The sequence below is a fragment of the Cyanistes caeruleus genome, chromosome 18 (assembly GCF_971803275.1).
Source record: "Cyanistes caeruleus chromosome 18, bCyaCae1.hap1.1, whole genome shotgun sequence".
NCBI classification, from domain to species: Eukaryota; Metazoa; Chordata; class Aves; order Passeriformes; family Paridae; genus Cyanistes; species Cyanistes caeruleus.
Window position 1 is genome coordinate 12,216,736 of NC_141718.1, and position 24,591 is coordinate 12,241,326.

General features: G+C 61.8%; 3 protein-coding genes across 24 annotated transcripts; 1 reads left to right on the top strand and 2 right to left on the bottom strand.

Moving 5' to 3' along the window:
* Positions 1 to 673: 673 nt before the first annotated feature.
* On the top strand, positions 674 to 6,065 carry NEFH (neurofilament heavy chain). The gene is made up of 4 exons (XM_086855943.1): positions 674 to 1,496; positions 2,643 to 2,842; positions 3,517 to 3,641; positions 3,944 to 6,065. The coding sequence occupies exons 1-4, from the start codon at positions 704 to 706 to the stop codon at positions 5,571 to 5,573; spliced, it is 2,748 nt and encodes a 915-aa protein (XP_086712069.1). The 5' UTR covers positions 674 to 703; the 3' UTR covers positions 5,574 to 6,065.
* An 828-nt stretch (positions 6,066 to 6,893) lies between these two features.
* THOC5 (THO complex subunit 5) lies at positions 6,894 to 19,592 on the bottom strand. 21 transcript variants are annotated; one of them, XM_086855944.1, is made up of 21 exons: positions 19,487 to 19,592; positions 18,694 to 18,805; positions 18,315 to 18,395; positions 17,803 to 17,946; positions 17,129 to 17,242; positions 16,451 to 16,548; positions 15,722 to 15,868; positions 13,962 to 14,076; positions 13,408 to 13,540; positions 12,523 to 12,600; positions 12,302 to 12,342; positions 11,004 to 11,103; positions 10,758 to 10,866; positions 9,401 to 9,502; positions 9,211 to 9,307; positions 8,844 to 8,958; positions 8,042 to 8,145; positions 7,871 to 7,958; positions 7,641 to 7,756; positions 7,301 to 7,491; positions 6,894 to 7,104 (listed from the first exon to the last, which is right to left on the bottom strand). In XM_086855944.1, the coding sequence occupies exons 2-21, from the start codon at positions 18,787 to 18,789 to the stop codon at positions 7,041 to 7,043; spliced, it is 2,133 nt and encodes a 710-aa protein (XP_086712070.1). In that variant the 5' UTR covers positions 18,790 to 18,805; positions 19,487 to 19,592; the 3' UTR covers positions 6,894 to 7,040. The 21 variants fall into 21 exon arrangements, with proteins under 21 accessions (XP_086712070.1, XP_086712074.1, XP_086712083.1 ...); XM_086855948.1 differs by having other exon boundaries at positions 18,372 to 18,395; positions 19,487 to 19,588; XM_086855957.1 differs by having other exon boundaries at positions 18,372 to 18,395; positions 18,754 to 18,805; positions 19,487 to 19,572.
* Positions 19,593 to 20,463: 871 nt separating this feature from the next.
* NIPSNAP1 (nipsnap homolog 1) lies at positions 20,464 to 23,934 on the bottom strand. Of its 2 annotated transcripts, XM_086855965.1 has the most exons (10): positions 23,837 to 23,934; positions 22,396 to 22,523; positions 22,235 to 22,280; positions 21,875 to 21,969; positions 21,682 to 21,752; positions 21,447 to 21,587; positions 21,263 to 21,294; positions 21,058 to 21,152; positions 20,890 to 20,973; positions 20,464 to 20,803 (listed from the first exon to the last, which is right to left on the bottom strand). In XM_086855965.1, exons 1-10 carry the CDS (start codon positions 23,917 to 23,919, stop codon positions 20,739 to 20,741), a joined length of 840 nt encoding a protein of 279 aa, XP_086712091.1. In that variant the 5' UTR covers positions 23,920 to 23,934; the 3' UTR covers positions 20,464 to 20,738. The 2 variants fall into 2 exon arrangements, with proteins under 2 accessions (XP_086712091.1, XP_023804241.2); XM_023948473.2 differs by lacking the exon at positions 23,837 to 23,934 and having other exon boundaries at positions 22,396 to 22,900.
* Positions 23,935 to 24,591: the final 657 nt, after the last annotated feature.

Here is a 24,591-nt window from a genome sequence, read left to right on the forward strand (position 1 = left end):
CTCTGAACCGGGTGCTCCCAGCTCCCTTCCCAGAGTCCCACTCTATTCCTGGGGATCCCGCTCTATTCCCAGGTGTTCCTCTCTCTGCCCAGGGAGTCCACGGTCACATCAGGGGGCTCCCCACTCCCTTTCCATGGGGTCCTCACCCTGTTCTCGTGGGTCCCACCTCCCTTTCTGAAGGTCCCACCCTCTATTCCTCTTATCCCCCTCTCTGCTCGAGGGGTCCATACTCGCTTCAGAGGCTCTCCACTTCCCACTCTGTCCTGGGGTGTCCCTGCTCCCTTCCCGGAGCTTCCATTCTCTATTCCCAGCAGTCCTGCTCCCTGCCCGAGGGATGTGTTCTCCCTTGAGGAGCAGCCTCCTCCCGTCCCAGGGGTCCCGTTATCTTTCCCGGGGGGTTCCGTGCTCCCTTCGGGAGCTCTCCACTCCCTTCCCGGTGCTCCTGTTTTCTCCTCCCGGATCCCGCTGTGCCCCAGAGTCCCCGTTCTCCTGCCTGGGGGAATCCTCTCCTTTCTGGTGCGGCTCCCGCTCCCCACCTGGGCGTGGCAGCGGGGTCCCCCCGCACCCGCGGGGCTGCGGCGGCGGCGCGGGGCGGTGCCGGTGCCGGTGCCACCCCCGCTGCCGGTGGCGGGGCGGAGCGGCCGCCCCGAGCGCTATAAAGCTGTGCGGCCGCGCCGGTGCCGCAGCGAGGGCGGGGGTCGCCATGAGCCTGATGCTGGAGACGCTGCTGGGCCCCCCGGGGGGGCTCCGCAAGGAGCCGGGCCGCGCTCCCCCGCGCTCCGCCGCTTCCAGCGGCTTCTACTCGTGGCCGGCCCCGGTGGTGGGACGGGCGCGGGGCGCGGGGGGCGGCGGCGGCAGCGCGGCCGCGTCCTCCACCGAGAGCCTGGACTCGCTGAACGGCGAACCGCGGGCGCGCAACGAGAAGGAGCTGCTGCAGGTGCTGAACGACCGCTTCGCCGGCTACATCGAGCGGGTGCGGGCGCTGGAGCAGCAGAACCGGGCGCTGGCGGCCGAGGCGGCGGCGCTGCGGCAGCAGCAGGCGGGGCGCTCGGCCATGGGCGAGCTGTACGCCCGGGAGCTGCGGGACATGCGGGGCACCGTGCTGCGCCTGGGCGCCGAGAAGGGGCAGCTGCGGCTGGAGCGGGCGCGCCTGGCCGAGGACGTGGCGGCGCTGCGGGGAAGGCTGGAGGACGAGGCTCGGCAGCGCTCGGAGCTGGAGGCGGCGGCCCGCGGGCTGGCGCAGCGCTCGGCGCAGGAGGAGCGGGCGCGGGCGCCGCTGGAGGAGCGAGCCCGGGCCCTGCGGGAGGAGGCGGAGCAGCTGCGGAGGCAGCACCGAGCCGAGGTGGGAGCGCTGCTGCGCGGGGCGCGCCCCGAGCTGCCCGCGGAGCCCCCCGCGTCCCTGCGGCCCGGAGTGACCGCCGCGCTCCGCGACCTGCGCGCACAGCTGGAGGGCACGGCGGCCCGCAGCACCCTGCAGGCCGAGGAGTGGTTCCGCGGTGAGTGTGAGGGTGTGGCCGCCAAACGCGTCCGCAGCATCTCCGTACCTCCCCGGGGATGTACCCTGGGCTGCAGCGCCGCGGGATGGGGTTGGAGCAAGGGGAGCGAGGGAGTCCCCAGGGATGCGGGGACCCCCCCTCTTTCTATATCGTGTTAGGGTGCCCCCACCCCGGGAGGTGCAGGGACCCCTCCCACCTCTACTGTGCTCCTGGAGGGTGTTTGGGATACCCCAGAGGGTGCAGGGACCCCCCGATATCCAGCGCCCTGGGAGGGCTTCAGGGTGACCCCACCCCTGCCACCAGCACCTCCAATGCCTGCGGGAGCGCTGCCCGAACCCCCCTCTGCCCCGCAGTGAGTTTCGAGGAGGATTCCAGCATCACCGGCCCTGCAATTTTTGGGGTGCCGGCCCCCCCGATGCTGCAGGGTGTCGTGCTGGTCCCTCTCAGCCGGGGTGAGGCCGGGGCTTTGCAGTGCTGGGGGGGGCGGTACCGCATCCCTGGCGCGGGAGGGGAGGACAGGGAGGGGCCCTTCCTGGAGGGGGTGGAGGGGACACTAGGGCCCGGGGGGCGCGGGGTGGGGTCGGCACCGCGGGCAGAGCCCCCCGCTTGCGCAGGGAGGTTCAGCACCGGGGACAGCGGCGGTTCAGCACCGCGGGCAGCGGCAGCGCCGAGCCAGGGGAGCCCGTCCCGCGGGGCTGGGGCTGCCCGGGGAGCCGCAGGATCGCTGATCCCCGTTCCTGTCCCTTCATTCTGTGCCCATCCTCGTCCCCTGGGGTGTCCGCAGGGCGCTGCGGCAAAACCCCCCCCCCGCCCCGGGCCGGGGTTGGCGTGTCTGGGATGCGGCAGAGAGGCAGCGCCGTGGGACAGGGGGCTGTGGCACAGCTGAAGGGGAGGCGGGGGCTGCAGCGAGGATCTGCACTGGGTGAAGTCCAGGATGGCAGAAACACCCCCGAGCTCGTCTTGCCCGTCCTCCTTCACCTCCCGGCAGAGCTGGAGCGAGAGGTGGGGAAGGCAGAGGGCTCAGGGTGCCTGGGACAGCTCTGCAGAGGACAGGGATGTGTGGCATGGACGGGTTTGAATTTCCCCAAGGAGGGGAGGCTTCAGCCTCCTTCCCTCCCGCCCTGCAGCTTCTCTTTTCCATTGCAGTGAGGCTGGACAAGCTCTCGGAGGTGGCCAAGGTGAACACGGATGCCATGCGCTTGGCCCAGGAGGAGATCTCCGAGTACCGCCGGCAGCTCCAGGCCAAGACCACCGAGCTGGAAGCCCTCAAAGGGACCCAGGAGTCGCTGGAGAGGCAGAGGCAGGACTCGGAGGAGCGCCATCATGCAGATGTCCTGTCCTACCAGGTACCGTGGCGCAGTGGGCAGCAGCCCAGGCTGGGGAGGAGCAGTGCTGGGGTTTCGGCTTCAGGGATGTGAAGTCGTTGTGGTAAATGCTCGGGGCAGTGTCAGAACTGGCCTGGCCCAGCCCACAGGGATCAGGAACCCGGAGCCTGAGCTGGTGTCCGGGCTCTTGTGGCTCTCAGCACCCCTGGAGCTGCCCCATGGCTCTGCCTGGCACTAAGCTGCCTGAGGATGGTTACAAACATCATGGAAATGTGTCCAAACATCCCGTCCCCCAGACCTGGGAAGTGAGGGCTGCCTTGGTGGCCTTGGACTGAAGTGCTGTCCCCATCAGCCTCCAGCTGCAGTTCAATTTCCACTGCACTCACCCAAGTCCTGGGAGCATTCCCACAGCTTGTCCCTGCTGGAGGGAGTGCTGGGAGGGGCTCAGCTGGAGAGCAGCTCCTTGCTCAGGGCGTGCAGGGCTCCTGCCAGGTCCCCCAAAGTGACTGGACACCCTGGGACCACCCTTGGCTGTGTCCCCTTCCCTGTGTGTCTGCAGGAGGAGGTGGCTGCAGACTCCTCTCCGCTGGTGCTGGAGACCAGGGGACCCTTTAGGGGTGCTCTGTGTCCCCCTGCTCCTGGGGACTGTGCCACGTGTCCCTCTCTCCACAAATTATTGCTCTGTCTGCCCACAGGAAACCATCCAGCAGCTTGACAGCGAGCTGAGGAACACCAAGTGGGAGATGGCAGCTCAGCTCCGGGAGTACCAGGATCTGCTCAACGTCAAAATGGCCCTGGACATCGAAATCGCTGCCTACAGGTACAGGGGGGGCAGGGGAAGGTGTGGGGGGTCTCAGGCAGGTCTGCTCAAGGTCCCTTGTTAACACCTGGGCTCTTTTTGGTGGCTCCAAAGCCATGGTGGGTAATGTCCAGTTGGGTGACTCAGTGGTGTGTGGAGGGAAGGGCAAGGAAAGCTGCTCATCCCAGGCCACAGGAGCAGGAGGATCATCCAGGATGGAGCAGGGAGGGGGACAGAGCTGCAGGACATTGCTGGTAGCTCCTGGTCACGGGAGGAGATGAGAAGCTGTCACTGAGTGCCCTGCTCTGATCTCTCCCTGGCAGAAAGCTCCTGGAAGGAGAGGAATATCGGCTCGAGACTGGCATTGGCATGCTCTCCTACCCCGAGGTGGTCCCCAAGCCCCCCAGCATCACCACCAGCATCAAGGTGAAGAGCGAGGAGAAGATCAAGGTGGTGGAAAAATCAGAGAAGGAGACGGTGATTGTGGAGGAGCAGACAGAGGAAATCCAGGTGACTGAGGAGGTCACAGAGGAGGAGGAGGCTGAGAAAGAGGCTGAAGAGGAAAAAGCTGAAGAGAAGGAGGAGGAGGAGGAAGAAGAAGGGGAGAAAGCTGAAGAAGAGGGTGAAGAAAAGGCCAAGTCTCCTGCAAAGGAGGAGCCCAAGACCCCAGAGAAACCCGAGTCCCCCTCAAAGGAAGAGGCCAAGACCCCAGAGAAACCCGAGTCCCCTGCAAAGGAGGAGCCCAAGACCCCAGAGAAACCCAAGTCCCCTGCAAAGGAGGAGCCCAAGACCCCAGCAGTCAAGTCCCCTGAAAAGCCCCTGACCCCCTCCAAGGAGGGGGCCAAGACCCCAGTTGTGAAATCCCCAGAAAAACCTGCAACCCCCTCAAAGGAGGAGGCCAAGAGCCCGGCTGTGAAGTCCCCAGAGAAACCCCCAACCCCCTCAAAGGAGGAAGCCAAAACTCCAGCTGTCAAATCCCCTGAAAAGCCACCAACACCCTCAAAAGAGGAAGCCAAGACCCCGACAGTGAAGTCCCCAGAGAAACCTGCACCTCCCTCAAAGGATGAGGCCAAGACCCCGACAGTGAAATCCCCAGAGAAACCCACACCCCCCTCAAAAGAGGAGGCCAAGACCTCGACTGTCAAGTCCCCGGAGAAACCCCCGGCCCCCTCTAAAGAGGAGGCCAAGAGCCCGGCTGTGAAGTCTCCAGAGCCACCGGCAACTCCCTCAAAAGAGGAAGCCAAACCCCCATCTGTCAAATCCCCAGAGAAGCCCCCAACCCCCTCAAAGGAGGAGGCCAAGCCCCCGGCTGTGAAGTCCCCAGAGAAAGTCAAATCTCCTGTGAAGGAGGAGGCCAAGTCTCCGCAGAAGGAAGTGGCCCCAGCCAAGGAGCCGAGCCCTGCTCCGAAGGAGCCAAAGGCCCCTGCCAAGGAGGAGCAGCCCAAGGAGGTGAAGGCTCCCTCCAAGCCCGAGGAGGGTAAGAAGGAGGAAGCTCCCAAGAAGGATGTCCTGGCCAAGGCAGAGGAGAAACCCAAAGAGAAGGCGGCTGCTGTGCCAGAGCCTCCAGCTCCGCAGGCCAAAGAGACCAAGCCAAGCCCCAAACCCACTGAAGAGGGAAAAGCTGAGGAGGCTCCAGCAAAACCTCAGCATGAGGCCAGCAAGGCAGCCACCAAGGAGGCTGAGAAGCCAAAGGCTGAGGAGAAGGTGGAGGAGCCCAAGAAGAAAGTAGAAGAACCAAAGAAGGAGAAGGCAGAGGAGGCCAAGAAGGAGAAGGTGGAGGAGCCCAAGAAAGTGGAGGAGCCCAAGAAGGAGAAGGCAGAGGAACCCAAGAAAGTGGAGGAACCCAAAGCTAAAGCAAAACCCAAAGATGAGCCCAAAGCCAGTAAGGAACCCCCCAAAGCCGAGGCTCCCTCCAGCAAGGAGGGCACAGCCCCAGAGCCAGGGAAGAAGTGATGGAAGAGTCCCAGGCGCCGAAGGCACCTCCGGGCACAGGAGCTGTTCCGCTCCCTGCGATGGCTGGGCCCGGGGTGGGACCCCAGGGACCCCCAGGCCAGGCTTTCCCTTAGCAATAGGTCCGTGAGAGCCCCTCGGGTGGGCGACTGCTTCCCTCGCAGAACGTGATACTCGCCGAGCGCCACATTTAAACACTTGAATTATAACCCAGGAGAAGAGGGGGGACCCCCAGGGGAGCCCCACTGCCCTTCTCCTCTTAAGTGCATTTATTTAATGTATGTGCAATGGATGGATGAGTGCAATGCAGAGCTGTAGCTGCTTGGGGGGGCTGGCGGGGTCCTGCCCTGCCCTGGGGGGTGACAGTCCCTCTGGGCAGAGGTGGGAGAGGCTGGGAGCTGCTGGAATGCTCACAGACACACACGGTGCACCAGGAACCTCAGCCCACTGATCTTTGCTTTCTGTGCAATAACCAAATAAAAGTGCTTACGGAAACACCCTGGCTCTGCTGGCTTGTGCTGGGGAGAAGACAGGGAGGGAAGGTGGGAATGCAGGGCTGGGATCTGTCACCCAGGGCTGGGGGGGGTGACATTTCCAGAGGGGAAACACACCCCACAGCAGGCACAGAGGACCCTGTGTCCTGAGGAAGGAAAGAGGGGCAGCCCTGCTGCGCTTCCCAAAGTATTTCAGTGTTTTTCCCCTTCTTTTTTTAAAGCGTGGCTCCCGAGGGGCCGGGAGAGCCTGGTTTAACCCAAGGGCTGCGGCACAGCCTGGCACTGCAGCACTGCACCGAGGGCAGGGGCTGGGGGGAGCAGCAGAGGGGCTGCCAGCCCTCCTGGGGGACAAATCACTCCCAGGAGAGACACGGAGAGCCTGGGAAGAAGCAGGGACAGTGATTTTGGGAGAGAGGATGGCACCCCCACTCAGCAGTGCCAGGGAGGGGGCACATCCCAACTCCTGATGCCAAGCTGGGATGCTGAGATGTCCCAACCCTCATCCTGCCTCTCCCAGGACCCTGCTCTGCTCCCCTCCAAGCACAAGGAGCAGAGAAGCCCCCCGGGATGCAGGGATTATGCCAAGTGGGATGGCAGCCAACTGGCAAGGACAGGCTGGGGCTGCAGTGCGGGCTCTGGAAAAGGGCTATTTTTAGCCACCTCAGTTTTTAGCCATCTCAGCTCCCCAGTGCCTGTGGTGGGGAGGGATGTCAGGAGGCAGGGAGTGTCCCTGGAAAGGTTGTCAGAGCCCAGGGATGGGACACAGGGCTTGCTGCAGCCCTCACAGGTCTCTCATCCCAGCCCTCTGCACAGACAAGGCACCCACACATTTTTGTCTTTAGCTCAGTTTAATCTCTTTGACTACAAAACCTTCAAACAAAACCCAAAATATTGTAAAAGGAGCAGAAATGTCAGGATGGGGACACTCCTCCCACAGAGTGAAGGAGTCCCATCCCAGAATGATGCCCAGGGCTGCTCAGCGATGGCTGAAGAACCCCTGGGGGTAGTTGAACTTGAAGGGTTTCAGGCGCAGGGGACCCCTGGAAGAGAAGAGGAAGAGACTGTGACCCATGGGGAACAGGAACATCCCATGGCACCCACAGGAAATCAAATCCTGGGCTACTGCCCTGCTGTGGGGGCAGATCCCTCCAGGACAGGTTTCTAGGGTGGCTCCACAGAACAGCAATGCCACCACGGAGTCCCTGCCAGCAGCCTCAGTCCCCAGGCAGCTCCCACCTGACCAGGCGCAGACACATCTTCTCCTGGGGGAATTCCTTGGGCCCCTCCACGCTGGGATCGTGGGGCTCTGTCTCCAGGTACACGTCCAGCACCATGCACAGGCGCTGCAGCTGGTTGGTGAGGAGCTGGTAGCCAGGTTTGGGTCCCCACAGCTCCTTGTAGTAGACATTGACCTCCCTTTCCATGGCCTGAAAACAGGGATGAGGTTGGCACGGGCTTGGATCTCTGCTCCGCATTCCCAGGTGGGTCCAGCCACCAGCTCACCCCAACACTCCCTTTTTACAGACACAGAAGTGCTGGGGACACCCCCAAAAATCCAGTCCCCAGCCCACAGTACCCGAATGTTGTCATCGTTGCTGCTGTTCCGCTCTCCCTTCCAGTTGAGGCACAGGCTGAAGACGGGAGGCAGCGTGGAGTAACCAGGATTCAGCACCACGGCCGCCTGGAGCTTGGCTGAGCAGGAAAAAGGTGTCACTCACAGGGCCTCCGGGTGGATATCCATGAAGACTGCCAGAAGCTGCCCTGGGATGGGGATTGGGAATTCCCAAGGGAAGGAAAAGTGCCTACCTGTTCCCCTCTCTATCAGGGCCATGTAATAGAGGTGAGTGTCTTCAGCCAAGCCAGCCTCTATCACATCTTTAGTGTAGGGCAGCTCCTAAGGAGGAGGAGGAGGAATGATGGCTGCAGTGCCATGTGGGAGCTGGAAGGGAAGGATTCAGCCTCGTGCTCAGCACTTACAGCATAATCCTCGTAGGGAATGGCAGTCCACTTCACCAGGCGTGAGACGATTTTGGTCGGGAAGAGCTGCTGGCACTCGCTGGACACCGGCACAACACCGTGCTCTGAAAGCAAGGACAGGGCCCCTGAGCAGGGCAGGGCTGGGGACACAGCTCTCTCACCATCCTGCAGTGGGGACACTCCCAAAGCGGGGCCTGGGGATGATGTTGTCCTTCAGCAGCTCCATCAAGTGCCCAGCATGGGATCCCATGGGATCCCCCAGCATCCTGCAGCCCCACTGGATCCCTGGCCTGCAGCCCCACTGGATCCCTGGCTCATGATCCCACTGGACCCCTGGGCTGCTTGGCAGGCACACAACATGCATGGTGTGTAGTTCACCTCCCACCACATCCCAAACCACTTCCCAGCGCTGGGATGGACATTCCCAAAGAGGTGCTGGGCACTGGAAGAGGCAGAACCTTCCTCTACCACCCAAAATGAGCAGTCCCTTCATTCCAAGGGCTGAGGGAACAACTGAGAATGCTGAGGGTGGCACTGCCATCCATCAAAGGTGACATCAGCCAGCTGATGTCTCCTCTCCTGTGATTGCTGCTGTTCCACTCTCCCTCCCAGTTCAGGTCCTGGCTGAAGAAGGGCAGCAGCTTGGAATAACTGGGATTCAGGACCATGGCACCTGGCTGAGCAGGGAAGAGATGCTTCCCTGCATCACGACCCTGCCACTGCACCCCTGTCCCCAAGGAACGTGCAGGACCCTGCCACTGCAGTGCTGGCCCCAGGGAAGGGTGGGGAGCCCAGCTCTCACCCAGGGATGCAAACTGCTTGTGCAGGGCCAGGCGGGACTGCAGGCGGCTCCGGAGCAGCTTCACCGTCAGCTCCATGTGGCTGGCACTCAGGGAATTGTCAGCAGCCACCGTGTGCTGTGGGCAGGAGGGATGTCAGGCCAGGAGCCACATCCCCACAGGGACAGGCACCCAGTATTCAGTGTCACAAAAAGCGCTTGGACTATCAAGTGTGACATGAAATATGTCAGCATGGCCCCCACACACACCCAGCCCAGCTCAGCCTGTCCCTGCCATGGTTTGGGAGCAGCTGGTGCCAGCAGGGGGACTGACAGGACCCCAAATCTCAGCCCAGTGTTGTGGGGGAGAGAGGAGGGGTTTGTGCCATGCCTGAGGCTGATCCTTGGGGAAATGCAGGCCACCCAGCTTCTGCACCCACACGTAGGGGTGTCCCAGCTCTGTCATGTAGTCACTCAGGGTCAGGATGCTGTGGGGATAATGAGGAAGGGTCACATCAAGCCAGGGAGGATTTGCTGTGCTGGAGCAAGAATCTAATGGCAATGGTCTGGGTGACACTCACCCCACTTTATCGAACTGGAACTGGTTGGCCGGGTTGGGCGTTTTCCTCCCGTGGTCCCCTGGATAGAGGCAGTTGAGGAGGGAGTCTGGGGAGAGCAGGTCCCTGGCAGAAAGAGGGGAGAGGTCAATCAGCAGCAGTCTGGGCTCTTCATTCCTCCATGAACAGGCTTCAAGCCCAGAGAAAGGGATTATGAGCTTTGTGAGTTCAAGACCAGAACGACTCCCCCTTAACTCAACTCCAGAAGGAGAGCGGTCTCCTCCCTGCCTGGAAGAAGATGGAAATCACAGGGCACCAGCTCCTGCTCATCCAGGAAGCTGCTCCCTGCAGTGCCATAAAATTCCTCATGTCTGACTGTACACACAAGACCAACCTAGCACAAGAGGCTGTGTAGGATTTGGGGTCTGGCTCAAGGCACAGCCTCCCTGGTTTGAGGTAACACGGCCAGGGGAAGCAGGAGCGAGGGAATGCCCTGCACAGGATCTCCAGCCGCTGTCACAGAGGGTTTGGGGTGTCTGCAGCAAGAAGAGAACCCCAACAGGATGAGGAGGCTGCATATGGGACAGGCTGGGAGGCAGCACTTGCTCCCAGGCAAGCCCAGACCAGCCTCTCCCACCTCCCTCTTCCTCAGGCACCTCCTGTCACAGGGAGAGCCACCAGAGAGCTGGCAGCTGGTGGGAGCTCCCTGGGCAGGCTCCCAAAGCTGCCACTTCAGCTTTTCCTCACACCAATCAGGCTCCAGCAGGCTCTGGGGAGCACGGGGAGAGGCAGCTGCATCTCTGGAGCTCAGGACAAGGTGACCTCAGCAGCAGTCAGGTGAGGGAGCTGCCATGCTCTGCCCGTGGGAGGGAGGCTGAAAGTGTCAGCAGGAGAGGCTTTTCCCCAGTTCCTGACAGCTCTGGAACTGCTGAGACATTCCCAAACTCCCTGACTCTGGCTTGTCATGGCAGAGGAGAGGGGGAGGAAGGTGCCTGGGCTGTGCAGGACTCCTGGACCCACGGGGGCAGAGGGGCCCCTGCCTGATGAGCTTCAGGCTGTGTAGGGCTCCTGGATCCCATGGAATCACTGCCTGATGATCTCCAGGCTCTGCAGGGTTCCCAAACCCCATGGAATCACTGCCTGATGAGCTCCAGGCTCTGCAGGGCTCCTGGATCCCATGGAATCACTGCCTGATGAGCTCCAGGCTCTGCAGGGTTCCCAAACCCCATGGAATCACTGCCTGATGAGCTCCAGGCTCTGCAGGGTTCCCAAACCCCATGGAATCACTGCCTGATGAGCTCCAGGCTCTGCAGGGTTCCCAAACCCCATGGAATCACTGCCTGATGAGCTCCAGGCTCGCTGCCCACAGGGCTCTCCTTACCCAGCACTGATGGCTGTGGTCATCTCCATGGCAGTGGTCACCTTGGCTTTCACTGTCATGATGTTGAGGTTCATCAGGTAGTGGAAGGTCAGGTGAAGCATGTTCTCATCTGCCCACACAGAAGGGGTGACATTGGTGCCTGCACCAGTTCAGAGAAACCCCTCCACACTTACAGCTCCCCCCAAGGTCCCCAGGGTGCTGCTGGGGTCAGTCCCTGAGCTGCTGTCACACCCCAGAGCCCCTCACCTTTGCACTTCAAGTCGAGGGTGACTGACAAGGGGTGTCTCTTCAGCATCTCCTTGCGTTTGTCATCCAGCTGCACGCCCAGGGTGGGCCTGCGCCGCTTCTGGGGGGGCAAAACAGCTGTCAGAGCCTTCTCCTGCTCCTCACCAACCCATGGACCTCCCCAGCTCTTTCCCTCCAGTCCAGTTCCACAATCCCCCAGCAGCAAAGCCACAGCTGCCCTGGGGAGGGACAGGAGCAGGAAACCCTCACTCAGCTCCAGTTCCTGTCATTCCTTCAGCTCCAAGGAATGTCTCCACTCCTGGGAGACAAAGCCAACGACCTGCTGGCCCAAAAGCTTTCTCACTGCAAGAGGCAGAACCTAGAATCACTGAATCCTTTGGGTTTGAAAAGCCCTCTGAGAACATCGAGTCCAACCGCTCCTGCAGTACAGCCAAAGCCACCACTGCCCCATGTCCCCAGTGCCACAACCAGAGCTGTTCAATCCCTCCAGGGATGGGGATCCACCCCTGCCCTGGGCAGCTGTGCCAGGGCTGGACAGCTCTTTATGTGAAGGAATTTTCCCAATATCCTCCTCTGGCAAACTCTCCTCTCCTCCTGTCCCTGTTCCCTGGGAGCAGAGCCCGACCCTCCCCGGCTGTCCCCTCCTGGCAGGGAGTTGTGCAGAGCCACAAGGGTCCCCTGAGCCTCCTTTGCTCCAGGCTGAGCCCCTTTCCCAGCTCCCTCAGCCGCTCCTGGGGCTCCAGCCCCTTCTCCCCAGATCTGCTCCCTTCCCTTTACCCTTCCCCACAGAACAGCTCCATGCACTTGGCTCTGCTGCTGGGTGGTGGGAGTGGAGACCCAGAGCCCCTTCAGGCTTGGCTGCTGGGAGTAACCAGCACATCCAGCCTGTCCTCAGCATCCAGCAGGAATTATCTGTAGCAGAAACACTTCCTCCAAGGAGTGCTGAACAAGCCCTGGTGCAGAGAATGCTTTTGGCACAGGATGGACACGAATCCCTCCCTGTTGGACACCCGCTCCCTGCCCTCAGGCTATTTATACAAAGTGGAGCAGCTCCAGCCGGAGAGCTGCAGGGCGGGATGGGACATGAGAGGAGCAGCTCTGTACCCTGGCTGCTCCTGCATTTGGGACACCAACTGGAAATGGCAGCTCCCTCCTCCCAAGAAAGGTTGGGATTTGACATCACTGCACTTCCACACACACCCACAGCGTGCAGGGGCAGTTCCCAGCCCCAGCTCTCCCAGTACCTCCCCTGATGCAGTGCTGGGAGAGGACCCAGGGGGGACAGAGCTGTCCCTTACCGTGGTTTGCTCCTCCTCTGCGTCGGAATCACTCTCATCATCTGTGCACAGAGAGGGGAGTCAGCAGGGACTGCCCAGGGCTCAGCTCTCCCACCACCAGCAGCACCAGCAGGGATTTTTACAAGCCCATGGCTCCCCCTGACCCCCTCTCCCAACAAAAGCAGGATCCCAAGAGCTGCAGACACACAGGAACAAGTCCCCAGGGCAACACCAAAACTCACCCTGCGAGTCCTCAGGTGGCTTATAAAGGGCCTTGGCTTCCTCCACACTCCCTTCAATGGCCACCACCAACTTCTTATCTTCAGAGGAGACAGAAAAACTGTGTTAGGAATCCCATTCTTGCTGCAAAGGCAGTGGGCAGAGCAGCCCTGCCTCAAAAGCTCCTGATTCCTGGTGAAGTAAGCTCCAGTAAAAGGCCAGTGGGAAGAGCAGTTGCCTGGAAGGTTCTGGGAGGCCACCATTGAGCTGGATCTCCTGGGCAGGATGGTGTGAGAGGATGGAAAATGCTGGGTTTTGAGGGACTCTCCCTGAAAATTGTACGGGCCAAATCTTTATTAAGAGCCAAGAGACGTTGGGGTCTGGCTGGGACAAGCAGGGACTGAGGAGCGGTGTCACCATGGCTGCATCTGCACAGGTGTGCACAGGCCAGTGGGATTCCTGATCTCTTCCAGGAAATCTCTCCCAACTCAGGGAGACTCCAGAAATCCCCATAAAATACAAAGCTTCCTGAGAGGATGAAGGTTTCCAGGTGAGCTGTGGGAATGGCCTCTACAAGTCCTGGGGTCCCCCATAGGTGGCACAAGACAGGGGGACACAGCTCTGGGGAAGTTGTGACAGCTCACAGGCTGCAAGGACATCCCTGCTGACCTTGGGAAGGGGGGAAGGGGTGGGAAGGGAGCTTCCCAAGCACTTCTTCCAGCGAGGCAGCTGAGCAAACAAGGTTTCAAATGCTGCTGCCTCACTGCGCCGTGGGGCCACCCCGCTGCTCTGCGCTCAGCAGAATCCAACAGCAGAGCAGACAGCAGGGAAAGACCCCCAAAAAGTGGTGATTCCTGCAGGCAGGAGTGAAATGTGGCCCGTGGGGGGCATTGCCCCTCGGTGCTCACCACAGGCCTGTCCGTAGGCACTGGCTTGGACGAAGAGGACGTAGAGAGGCGGCGGGAGGTGCCGGGCAGTCTCGTACTGCTTGTGAGCCTGGTCAAAGGGCATGAACAGGTACTCCTGGACAGGCAGGGAGGCCTGGGGAATGACAGGGAGAGCCTTCATCACTGGGAAGGGAACTGCTCATCCTCCTCACCCCGAGAGAGTGGGAGATGAAGCTGGCCCAGCAGCGGTGGTGCAGGGTTAAACATGGAGAGCCCCAGGAAAGGGCTGGCAGCTGCCTCTGCTGGGAAAGTTTTGGATCTGGAAATAACCCAGTTCCTTCTCCTGTTCTTCCCTCTCAAGGCAGTCACAGGGGGCTGGAACTGCGTGGGGCTCTCCAGGGAAAGGCCCATTTAGCAGCTCCTGCAGCTGCAGTTCTGCAGGAATTGCCGCATAAATAAAAAAGGAGACTCAGGATCTGCCCCTCGCCCACCCCGAGTGGGAATGAAACATCTCAGAACCCAAAGCAGCCCAGGAGCTGCCCCTCAGACTGTGACCTCCTGCAGGGCTCAGGTACCTGCATGATGCTGTTGAGTCGAGGCTGGAGGCTGCTCAGATATTCCTTCTTCACCTCGATCTCCTTCAGGATCTTCTCCTTGCTGGTCAGACACTCCTTGTACTTCTCTGCCAGCCTAGGGGTGGGAATTCTGTCACTGCCACACAGCACAGCCACAGCTCTAAACCTGCTGAGGTTCATCCACCCTGGATTAACCTGTCAGCATTCCTGCCCTGACACAGGGAACCAGGAGAACTCAGACACGAAGCAAACACAGAGCTCCTAAACCCACAGGTGAGTGGAGGCAGGAAGGAACTGACTGGAGATGGAAAACAAACAAGGTGAAGCTCAGCCCCGTGCTGTGCTCCATGGAGGGGCAGCAACAGGATCTTCCCTCAGGAGATCTGCTCCCACACCAGCTCTGCTGCCAGCAGCTACAACCCCTCCAAGCTCTCTAAGAGACTTTGTCACTTCCTATCCCCAGAGTCTTCATGTCACACAGACAAGGTTCAGTAGAGAAAGGCCAGGAAAATGCAAGCCCACCACGATGCTCTGAGACCTGGATGCACTCATATTTAGGGAGAGCACAGCAAATCTCCTTATTGCTGTTGACTGCAAGCCCTTTCCCAGCAGGAGCAGGGAAGCTGGGTGTGGAAGTGACCTGCTCAGGACAAGGGTTCTCCAAGGGGGAACAGACCTGACTGTGCAGAACTTGGATTCTGTTCCCAAGCAAAACTGTATTTGTGAGGGTGAATGCACATCCCAACAGGCTCCTACACATGCACCAGTGAGCTCCAAGGTTCACTCATCTTCCCAAAATAGAGCTACTGAAACCACTCCAGAGGCACCTCACACAAGGTGGAGAGGAATCCAAAGCCAATTCAATGGGGTTGCACATCTGAAAACACCAACATAAATTATGGACAGATGTTGACAACCCCAATAACATCAGAAAATGCCCAAAGCACCACTGGCATCTGCTCCTGAGCAGCTGAACAGGCCATATCCCACCTCAGCAGTGAATGGAGATGGACAAGAGCATTCCTTAGACACCACAGAGTGAGGACTGGGAATTCCAAGGCTTCTCAGCAATTTAATGTGCAGCTGAGGGTCTCCATGAGGTCTGCAATCATCATTTTTAAGCACAACCCTCTTGTGCCGCAGGCAGAGCCAGCTGGAGGATCCTGGCTGTGCCTTCCAGCCAGGTTTTAAGGAAAGGATCTGGGAAAAATGAAGCATGAGGGGTTGGAGGCACCCAGCACCTCTCACTGTCTGCTCTGCTGAGCTGCCCTCAGGCAGCACCAACCAGCATGTTCCAACTGATCTTTCCAGAAGGTGTTCCTGGACACTGCCTGGATGTTACCCAAACACAGGAATGCTGTGTCATGCTTGCTTTTCCCAGGGGGCAAGAGTCAGGGAGCAGCTGAGCCCTGGGACAGCAGTGACGCCAGCAGCAGGACACAGGGCTGTGGCGTGGTTGGCAGCTCCACACCATGGCATGGAATGGCAGCAGCTCCAGCCAGGATGGGCTCCCTTTGCTCCTGGGATCATCAGGCAGTGACAGAGAACTCCCTGACCTTTGGAACAAGGATCCCAGCAAGCCCAGCTCTGCACAGAGGGAATCTCCCAGCCGCACAATAATTGCCTGTTCCACACTGATCCAAGAGGCTGTGAAAAACTTCATCCCTACATTTGCTCTCCCAGCAGCTCTGGGTGTCTGCCCAGATCCCTGGAGCACCCAGAACTCCAGCTGGGAGTGGATGGGAGCACCACTGACCCACCTCTTGCGCTGCTCCAGCTCCCAGTCCAGGCGGGCCAGGGTCTGCTGGTGGGGCTCGGTCAGGGTGATGGCAGGGCGGCTGATTTCAGGGGGGGCCTCTTTGTAGAACTCCTCCAGGCTCACCAGCTCGATCTCCTCATGTTTGGATCTGCCAGGACACATGGATCAGAGCAGGGAAAAGTGCCCAACATGTCCCACAGGAGAGCATCCCACTGCTGCTTCCTGCCCTGATTCCCCTCTGCTCCTGAGCCACCACCACCAGTGAGCTGAACTCTTCTCCTCCACTGTCTGTGCCTAAGGGGGCTCCTGGAGAGCTGGAAAGAAACTCTGGATAAAAGCCTGGAGTGACAGGACAAGAGGAAGTGGATTCCAATAGACAGGGCAGGGATGGATGGGATATTGGGCAGGAATTGTTCCCTGGCAGGGTGGGCAGGCCCTGGCACAGGGTGCCCAGAGCAGCTGGGGCTGCCCCTGGATCCTTGGCAGTGCCCAAGGCCAGGCTGGACAGGACTCGGAGCAGCCTGGGACAGTGGCAGGTGTCCCTGGCCATGGCAGGGAGTGGCACTGGATGAGCATTCCCACCCAAACCATTCCATGATTACAGAACACCTGGAGCACCCACTCTGCTCCCACAGTGAACTCGGGGAACGTGGGAAGAGCTCCCAAACACGGGAATCACCCACCCCTTCCAGACACACCAGTGCTCCCTCTGCTCCCTGGCCACACTCACTTGAACTCCAGGCACTTGGTGATCTCTTTCTGCAGGTGCATCACCTCGTAGAGCAGGTTCTGGAGCTGCAGGTGATAGGCATCGACCTTCTGCTTTGCCTGAAACACGGACACAGCCAGAGCAGGGATGGAGAAGGAAAGACACCCCAAGGGAGTCACCAACACCCCATCACTACAGCAGCTTGGGACAGCAGGTTTTAGGGTATGCAACAATTTTGTGAGCGAAGAATGACATTTTTAAGGGCTGGAGGAGCAAAGAATTGTGACATGAGATTGATCCTGATCCTTCCAGCACATTTCAAAGCCAAGGCACAGGACAGGGCTCATTTGCTGGGGCACACAGAGTCCCCTCTCTGGGTATAGAGCCTCCAGGCCAATCATCCACCCATTTATACACCTGCAAAACCCCAGACCCTCGAAACAGAGTTTTCTGACTTCCCACTATACTTGAGACAAAAAGCAGAGACTGCTCCTTCATTATTTACCTAATTACAGCTGCCCTGCACCCAGCAGAAGTCCATCAGGATCGGAGCCTCCCAACAATCCCTCAACTCAAACCCCACGACCTGGCTGAGGTGTAACTCCTCACACCACACACACAGAACAGGCAGGACTCACCCCATCTCTGACCCCCCTAAATGCCAAGCTGCATTCCTCACTCCCAGCCCCTCCTGGGTACCTCGTGGGTCTGGTCCCTGCCCTTCTTCAGCCGGATGTGAGCCAGGCGGTTCAGCTTCTTCAGGGTCATGAAGTGGACGCAGCTCTGGACGCGCCGCTCGTCGATCTCGGAGGCCTGAGGGGCAGGAGAGGGGTTGGAAGCAGGAGGGATGGCTGCCACCATCTTTGCAGGGAATTCCTGCCACAAAAGGGGCTCCACGCTTTGCCATGGGGGCACATTTATGGCACTGGGGGGTCTGAGGGAGCCTCCCGCTGCCAGATCACAGGGCACTGCTGGGAATAACTGGGGTCCAGGCCCCTCCAAGAATCACTCTAGTCATTTTCCTCAGCAGTAGGAACAGAGGTGGTTCAGCCTGAAGCACCTGACATGTCCCAGGAGCCTGGGACAATGGAGGCTATTCTATTTCCAGAGTAAAAACCCTGCTCCAGGAGCCCAAGACAAGGGAAATGTTCCATTTCCAGAGCTCAGTTCCCTGCCCCAGCAGCCTTGGACAAAGGAAGCTGTTCCATTTCCAGGGGCTCAATTCCCTCCCCAGCAGCTTGGGAAAGAGAGGCTGCTCCCTCTCCCTGACTCTGCCCAGGAGACATCACAGCTCCTGCTGCCTTTCCTCTGGGATTAACAGGGAAACACCAAACAACAAACACGTTACACCACACATGGAGGCCTTTCCTCACATTTTCCTTGATGCCCCGGCTCTTCAGCTCCTGGATCTCTGCCATGAGCCTCTGGAGCTCCTGGCAGGTCTCCCTGTAGAGCTCGTAGTCCTTGATGGGGTCGCGCAGATCCACCTCGCTCTCCTCGCTGTAGTACCTGACATCCTGCCAAGGCAGAAACACCTCCCGTGGCTCATCCCTCCCCCTGGAAAGGGCTCTGGGGGACAAGCTGCCATTTCTGGCTCTGCCCATGAATCCCATGGCTTTACACAGGGAGAGGACTCAGTTCCAACAACCCCAAACCCACCAGTCACTAAAACACCTGGCAATTTCAGGCTGGCTTTTATTGTGAATTTGAATTGATGCCGTTGGGGTGTCCTGTGCAGGTCCAGGAGTCAGACAGGAGGATCCTCGAGGATCCCTTCCAACTCAGGGTATTCCATGATCTACATGACCACAGAGGATAAACCAGAAAGGTGATTCCTCCTCCCCACTCCCCGCTCTGGCTGATCCTACACTATCCTGCTGCTCACGGGAGGCTTTGAAGGCACCATGCAAATCCCTGAGGGATCTTCCAGCTTTGTGCTTACTCTCCAGAGGAGTGTTTGTGTCTCCTGAAAGAGATGGAAGCAGGTTTAGGAATTCACAGCAGGACTTTAAGAGGCATTGGAAGCTGAGGATCTCACAATTCATGGAATTCCAGAACGGTTTGGGTGGGAAGGGACTTTAAAGCCCATCCAGTCCCATGGGCAGGGACATCTTCCACTATCCCAGTTTTCTGCAAGCCCCGTCCAACCTGGCCTTGGACACTGCCAGGACGGGGCAGCCACAGCTTCTCTGGGCACTGCTTTCCAGCAGGGAAAGCCAGGCCAGCACAGAGGGGTGTGGGAGGGTCCCTGGGCAGGTCTGTACCTGGTCTGTGTCGCCCTTGCCCCGCTTGCCCTCGGCTGGGACCCCGTCTGTGCGGATCACCTTGGGCTTCCTCTTCTTGCTGGACTCGGAGGACATGGTGCTGCCGGCAGGGCTGGGGAGGGGCACAGGGGGAGTCCGTGGGGGCCAAACCTGCTCGGATTGGGGCTCCCCCCGCCACTCCTGCAGTGTCCCCTGTGCTTCCCTCCATCCTGCACCTCCCACTCCCTCAGAGCCCCCCCAGCCCTGCTCTGAGCCCCACCAGCACAGCGGGCCCGGGGTCTCTGCTCCAGCACAGCCCCCCCGGACCCCCCACACCCGCTGAGCCCCCTTGGGACCCCGGCCTGAGCGCTCAGTCCCTCCCGGCCTCGGGGGCTGCACTGCCCCTGAGCTCCAGCACAGCGGGATTGCGGCTTCTGCCTCACCGCAGCCCCCAGACCCACAGTTCCGGGACCCTTCGCTCCTCCAGAGCACCCCAGATATCCCCACGTCTCCAGATCTCCCAGAGCCCAGCACATCGGGCCCAGAACCCTTCACCCCTTCAGAGACCGCCCAGACCCCCCACGCTGGGGACTCCCCTCTCCTCCAGAGCCCCCCAAACTCCAGCATACAGGGCCCGAGGCCTCAGAGCTCCCCCGGGCCCCCAGCACGGGGCCTTTCCCCCTACAGACCAGGACCCTCCACTCCTACGGAGCCCCCAGCACAGCGGCCCACGGACCCTCCGTCACCCCCTCAGGGGCCCGGGGCCAAACCCTCCATCCCCTCCCGGGGGTCCCGGCTCACCCCCGGCACTCACCGCGCCCTCGCTTCCGCGCCTCCCGGAAGTGGCGTCACGGGACAACAGAGCGCGGAGCGGAGCGGCGGCGAGGCTGCCACTGCCACAGGCGCCCCCTAGCGGATCTGACACCCTGGAGGACCCGAGGGGCGTGGCTTCGGCTGGTGGGCGTGGCCCGCGCGACTGGGGCGTTGTTTAATCAAAGGGGGCGGGAGGGGAAGGGCAGCCCTGGGGGTGAGACCACACTGGGGGCACTGGTGGGATGTGGGGGGCTCCTGGTGCAGAAAGGCACCCACAGAAACAGGGGGAGCTTGGATAGGGGTCCCAGAAGCACTGATGGGTGTCCGTGGGCTTGGGATGGGGTCCCCAGTGACACTGGGGGTATCCACTGGTTGGAGGGGGCATGAGATGGGGTCCCTGATGGCACTGGGGGATCCCAAATGGGGTGGAGGGCACACAGGACCTTGGGAGGGGCACTGGATGGAGTCATTGATGATGGTGGGAGGATCCATGGGCTTGGGGGGGGCCTTGAGATAGGGTCCCCAATGGTACCGGGGAGATCTGTGGGCTCAAAAAGGCATGGAAGAGGTCCCGAGGGGCCCTGGGAGCATCCATAGGCTTGGAGGGTCATGGGATGGTGTTCACTGTACCACTGGAGGGTTTCAGGGGCTTGGGATGAGGTCCCCAACAGTATGGGGGGGTATCCATGGGCTGGGTTGGACCCTGGCCTGGGGTGCCCAGTGGTACTGGGGGATCCAGGGACATTGGATGAGGTCCCTGATGGCACTTGGGGGTATCCATGGGTTTGGCAAGGGGGCCCCAATAGCACTGGGGGTACACTGGGGTTTTGGGGGGTCCCACAGCACCCATGGGTGGAGATCCTTTGGTGCAGGAAGCATCCAGCATGTGGGGCAGGGCAGACCCATGGGTGGCACCAGCCTGGGGGTCACACCAAGCACCCCCAGTAGCACCCTCCCCACCCCGAGAGGGGCCCAGGCTTTAGCATATTAAATATTTAATTGGCAGCAAAGGCACCGGCTGGGCTCATCAGGAGCAATTAAGGCCCCTCTACAGCCTGCCCAGCCCCCCCAGCAGCACCATCCTGGGGACCCACCGCAGGATGGGGGGCTCCCATCTTCCCCTCTCTGCTCTCCATCCCCCAGAGCAACCCAAAATGGGATGGGGGAGAGAGCTGGGAGCCAGAGGGAGCAGAAGCCCCCCGGCCCTTCCCCAGCAGGGCCAGGGCACGGGCAGGGAGTCCGGGGGCCCCCAATCACTGCAGGGGGGAGATCTTCAGGGGAATCATTATCCGTGATTCCATGGTCCGGATCAGCGGGACTGCGGATGGAAAGGAGAGAGAGGTGAGGGCAGGGGGCCCCCAGCACAGGCAGGGGGTCCCCAAAGCGGGTGGGGGTCCCACTCACCAGTGTAATAAACATTCTCATCCCAGCCCCTCTTCCTCCAGGCTGCATTCCTCGTCTCCTCCCGGGACTGTAGATTCCTGTAGGCTGTGGGGAGAGGATGGGGCTGGCACCCTGAGCCCCCCAGCCCAGCCCCCAGGCCGGGGGTCCCCCAGGGGTGACACCCCTTACCCCAGAGGTGATGCACCACGTAGAGCTCCCCGATCTGGGAGAAGAACCCCCCGACTGCCTCCTGGTTCTCCTGGCGGTACTTAATGGCCCGAGCCCTGCACGAAGCAGGGGACACATGGGGGGCCTGCCCCCCACGGGTCCCCCCATCTCCAGAGGAAGCTTTTCCCACCTTGGATCCCTCCATGCTGGGAAACCAGTGGCTTACCAGTTGTTGCCCCACTCGATCATGGTCCCTGGCTGGAAACAGGGGGGTAAAACCAGTCAGAACCCCCCGGTCACCTGGCTTGGAGTGTCCTCATCCAGGAAGGAGGAATTTGGGGGGCTTCCCCCCCAAAACCTTGGGTATATCAGCCTGAAGACCCCCCATGAGGCACAGGCTGATCCCCCACCTTCAGCTTGTAGGTCCTCAGCTCGTAGATGTTTGGTCCCTGGCGGGGCTGGGGCTCATTCCAGAAGCTGAATTCCAGGAGCAGCTGGTTCCTACGGGACAGCAGCATCCGGCTCCTCTCCTTGCGGAAGTCCAGGTACTCCTGGGGACAGCCCCAGCCGGGGGTTTCGGGGTGGGGACAATGCGGGCCAGGGGTGTCGGGCACAGGGGTCTCGCCCCCACCCCGGTGGTGTTACCTTGTTCTGCCTGAGCTTGTTCATGCAGTCCATGAGCGCCGGGTACCCGCCCGAGAAGCGCCACAGGTGCACTACAAAGAGGGTTTTGGGGTGGGGAAGGGGAGCAGCACCCCAAAATCCCACCAAAATCTCTGCCTTTGGCAGCAGAGGCACAAATGTCTGCCGCATTCCAGGAGCTGCTGCCTGCCCTCACCTGCCTGGTCCTGCTCGCCGTACCACGTGTTCCAGTTGCCCACCAGGTCACAGGGGTAGTCAGGGTCTGAGTGGAGCTTGGGCAGCACCTCCTCTCTGTGGGGGCACAGAAGGGGGCAGTGGGGTGGGTGGCAGCACCCCAAAACCCTCCCAGTGCCCCTCTTTGCTCTCCCAGGGTTTGCCCAAACAGGATCTGGTGCAGCCTGGGGGATGCATCCATTTCACAGGGAGGGAAACTGAGGCACAGATCAGGGACACTGATTCACTCAGGAGCTCTGCAGGACCTCTCCCACCCCTCTCATTCCAGAACAGCACCCCAACATCCCTCTGGGGTGCTGGGAAGACCCCTCAGAGTGCTCACGTCAGCTTGTTGTAGGCTTCCAGGCATTCCGGCTTCACATTGTGAACTGCAGGGACAGGAGAGAGGGGCTGGGAAGGGGAGAAGGATCTGGGAATAGGGGTTCCAATGGATGAGGGGCACACCCCATCCGTGCCTGCCTTCCTCCTGGCAGCAGCACTCACACTGGATCTTGTAGAGGTTGCTGGTCTCCTTCTTGGAGAGGAGGTTGGAATGCGCGTCCTTGCGGGGATCCACCTTGTGCACGAAGAGGGAGCGGAACCAGCTTCCCTCGGCCTCCCTGGAGTACCCCCTGTGGGACAGCGGGGCAGGGGAGACACTGGGAATGACCAGGAATGACCAGGCTGGATGGCAAAACAGGATCCAGAGGCCCCACTGCCAGTGCTGGGGACAGCTGCCTCCGTTGTCCGGCTCCCAGGGAGCCCCTCTCCCAGGGACTTCATTGGGCTCCACTCGGTTCATACCGGGAGCCCTGTCCCAGTTCTGGGCTGGGTCTGGCCCCAGGTCCAGTCTGTCCCCCTGGATCCAGAGGGGTTTTGGCCATGCTGCCCAACAGAGCAAGGACACAGGTGTGGGGGTGTGGGACAAGGGGGGCAGCTCCCATGGGAGCCCCCTCAGCCCCAATGGCCACTGTGGTGACGGTGACCCGGGCAAGGGGACATGGGGCAATGGGGGCACCCCTGCACAGGATCCCCTACCCAGGGGCTGCTCCAGTGCCCGTGCCCCTTCCACGGGCAAGGGGACATGGGGCGATGGGAGCAGCCCCCCAGAGTTTCCCCCCCAGCCCCGGGGGTGGCTCCGGTGCCCCGGAGAAGGTCGGGCTCCCCCCCCCAGCACAGTGGCGGGGGGGGGAACGGGGCCCCTCGGCTCCGGCTCCGAGCTGCGGCCAGACCTTTGTCCCCAGCGAGGCAACGACCGTGGGGCCACTCTGGGGGCCGCCCCCGGGGTCCGGGAGGGCCGCGGGGTCCGGGAGGGCTCAGGGGGCTCGGGGGCGGGAGGTGCGGGGTCCCCACCCGGGGGGGATGCGGGGAGCGGGGGGATGCGGGGTCCGGAGGGGATGAAGGGTCCAGGGGGGGATCAGGGTAGCGGGCTGGGGATGTCCCAACCCGGGAGAAGCAGGGTCCGGAGTCCGGGGAGGATGCGGGCTCCGGGGGGAAGATCGGGAAGCCCAGGGGAGCGGGGTGCGGGGGTCCCCTCCCGGAGCCATACGGGGAGCGGGAGGGATGCGGGGGACAGAGTGGGGATCGGGGGTCTCCGAAGAGGGGATACGGGGATCCCGGCGCGGAGGGATGCGGGGTCCGGGGGGAATGCGGGGTCCGGGGGGGAAATGGGCGGGCTCAGGGGAGCGGGGTGCGGGGGTCCCCGCCCGGGGGATGCGACGAGCGGGGGAGATCTGGGCCTCAAGGGCTCAGCGGTGGGGGTCTCCGCCCCAGGGAATGCGGGGAGCAGGGGGGATGCGGGGTCCGGGGGAAGGATGCGGGGTGTCCCCTGCGGGGGAGATGCGGGGTGTACGCAGGGTCCGGGGAGGATGAGGGATCCGGGGATGCCGCGGGGGCTCTCAGGGCGGGGGTTTCAGGGGTCCCCGCCCGGGGGTCCCCCACTCACCGCGCGCCCCGCGGGGCCGCGCCCGCGCCCCCGCCCCGCAGCCGCCGCAGCGCCGCGCTCCCGCCGCGCGCTCCCGCCGCCATCTTCCGCACCGGGACGGGGCCGCGCGCGGCGCGTGCCCACCGGGCCCCGCCCCCTCGGCCCGGCCACGCCCCCTCAGAAGCTGGCCTGCAGCAGCGTGATTCTGATTGGCCGCCCGCCCACACCTTCGAGCGCCAGGCCACGCCCACCCGCCCCCGCCCACCGCCACCGCGACGCCTCATTGGACGGCGGCGCGAGGGCGGTGTCGGCGGGCCCGGCGGCGCTCGAAAGCCAATCAGAAGAGGCGGCTGGAGAGGCCGGTGGCTGATTGGTCCCGCTGGCTCGCTCCGGCGGGGGCTGCGGCGCAGCTCCAGGGGGGCGGGGCTTCTCCGGGCTCCTCCCTGAGGGGGGCGGGACCAGAATGAGCGGGGCCGCCCAACCGAGGGGCGTGGCCGGGGCGTGGCCGGGGCGTGGCCGGGTCTCACCTGCGGGCGCGGGCTCGGGGGGTCCCTGCGGCCCCTCCGGCGTGTCCCCGGCCCTGGGGGGACATCCCCGCGCCGGGACCTCCTCGTGGGCTGGGGGCACCTGAGGGAGGGCACAGGGAGCGCTGCTCCGACCGGACCCGCGGCGTCCCCAGAGCCGCCCCTGCCCCAGTGCCCCTTCTCTCTGCCCCAGAGCCCCCCCATTAGGCCGATAGCCCCCCCTCTGCCCCACAGTTCCTCCTGCCCCACAGC

Excerpts from the sequence above, each read along its gene's own strand:
- THOC5 (XM_086855944.1), bottom strand. The coding sequence starts at position 18,789 with ATGTCCTCCGAGTCCAGCAAGAAGAGGAAGCCCAAGGTGATCCGCACA. Across the intron at positions 15,869-16,450 it reads ACCAAGTGCCTGGAGTTCAA|ATCCAAACATGAGGAGATCG; the intron begins GTGAGTGTGGCC and ends GTGTCCTGGCAG. Across the intron at positions 11,104-12,301 it reads CAGAGGAGGAGCAAACCACG|AAGCGGCGCAGGCCCACCCT; the intron begins GTAAGGGACAGC and ends TTGCCCCCCCAG.
- NEFH (XM_086855943.1), top strand. The coding sequence starts at position 704 with ATGAGCCTGATGCTGGAGACGCTGCTGGGCCCCCCGGGGGGGCTCCGC. Across the intron at positions 1,497-2,642 it reads GGCCGAGGAGTGGTTCCGCG|TGAGGCTGGACAAGCTCTCG; the intron begins GTGAGTGTGAGG and ends TTTCCATTGCAG. Across the intron at positions 2,843-3,516 it reads CAGATGTCCTGTCCTACCAG|GAAACCATCCAGCAGCTTGA; the intron begins GTACCGTGGCGC and ends GTCTGCCCACAG.
- NIPSNAP1 (XM_023948473.2), bottom strand. The coding sequence starts at position 22,693 with ATGAACCGAGTGGAGCCCAATGAAGTCCCTGGGAGAGGGGCTCCCTGG. Across the intron at positions 21,295-21,446 it reads TGAGGACCTACAAGCTGAAG|CCAGGGACCATGATCGAGTG; the intron begins GTGGGGGATCAG and ends CCCTGTTTCCAG. Across the intron at positions 20,804-20,889 it reads TGAGAATGTTTATTACACTG|TCCCGCTGATCCGGACCATG; the intron begins GTGAGTGGGACC and ends TTCCATCCGCAG.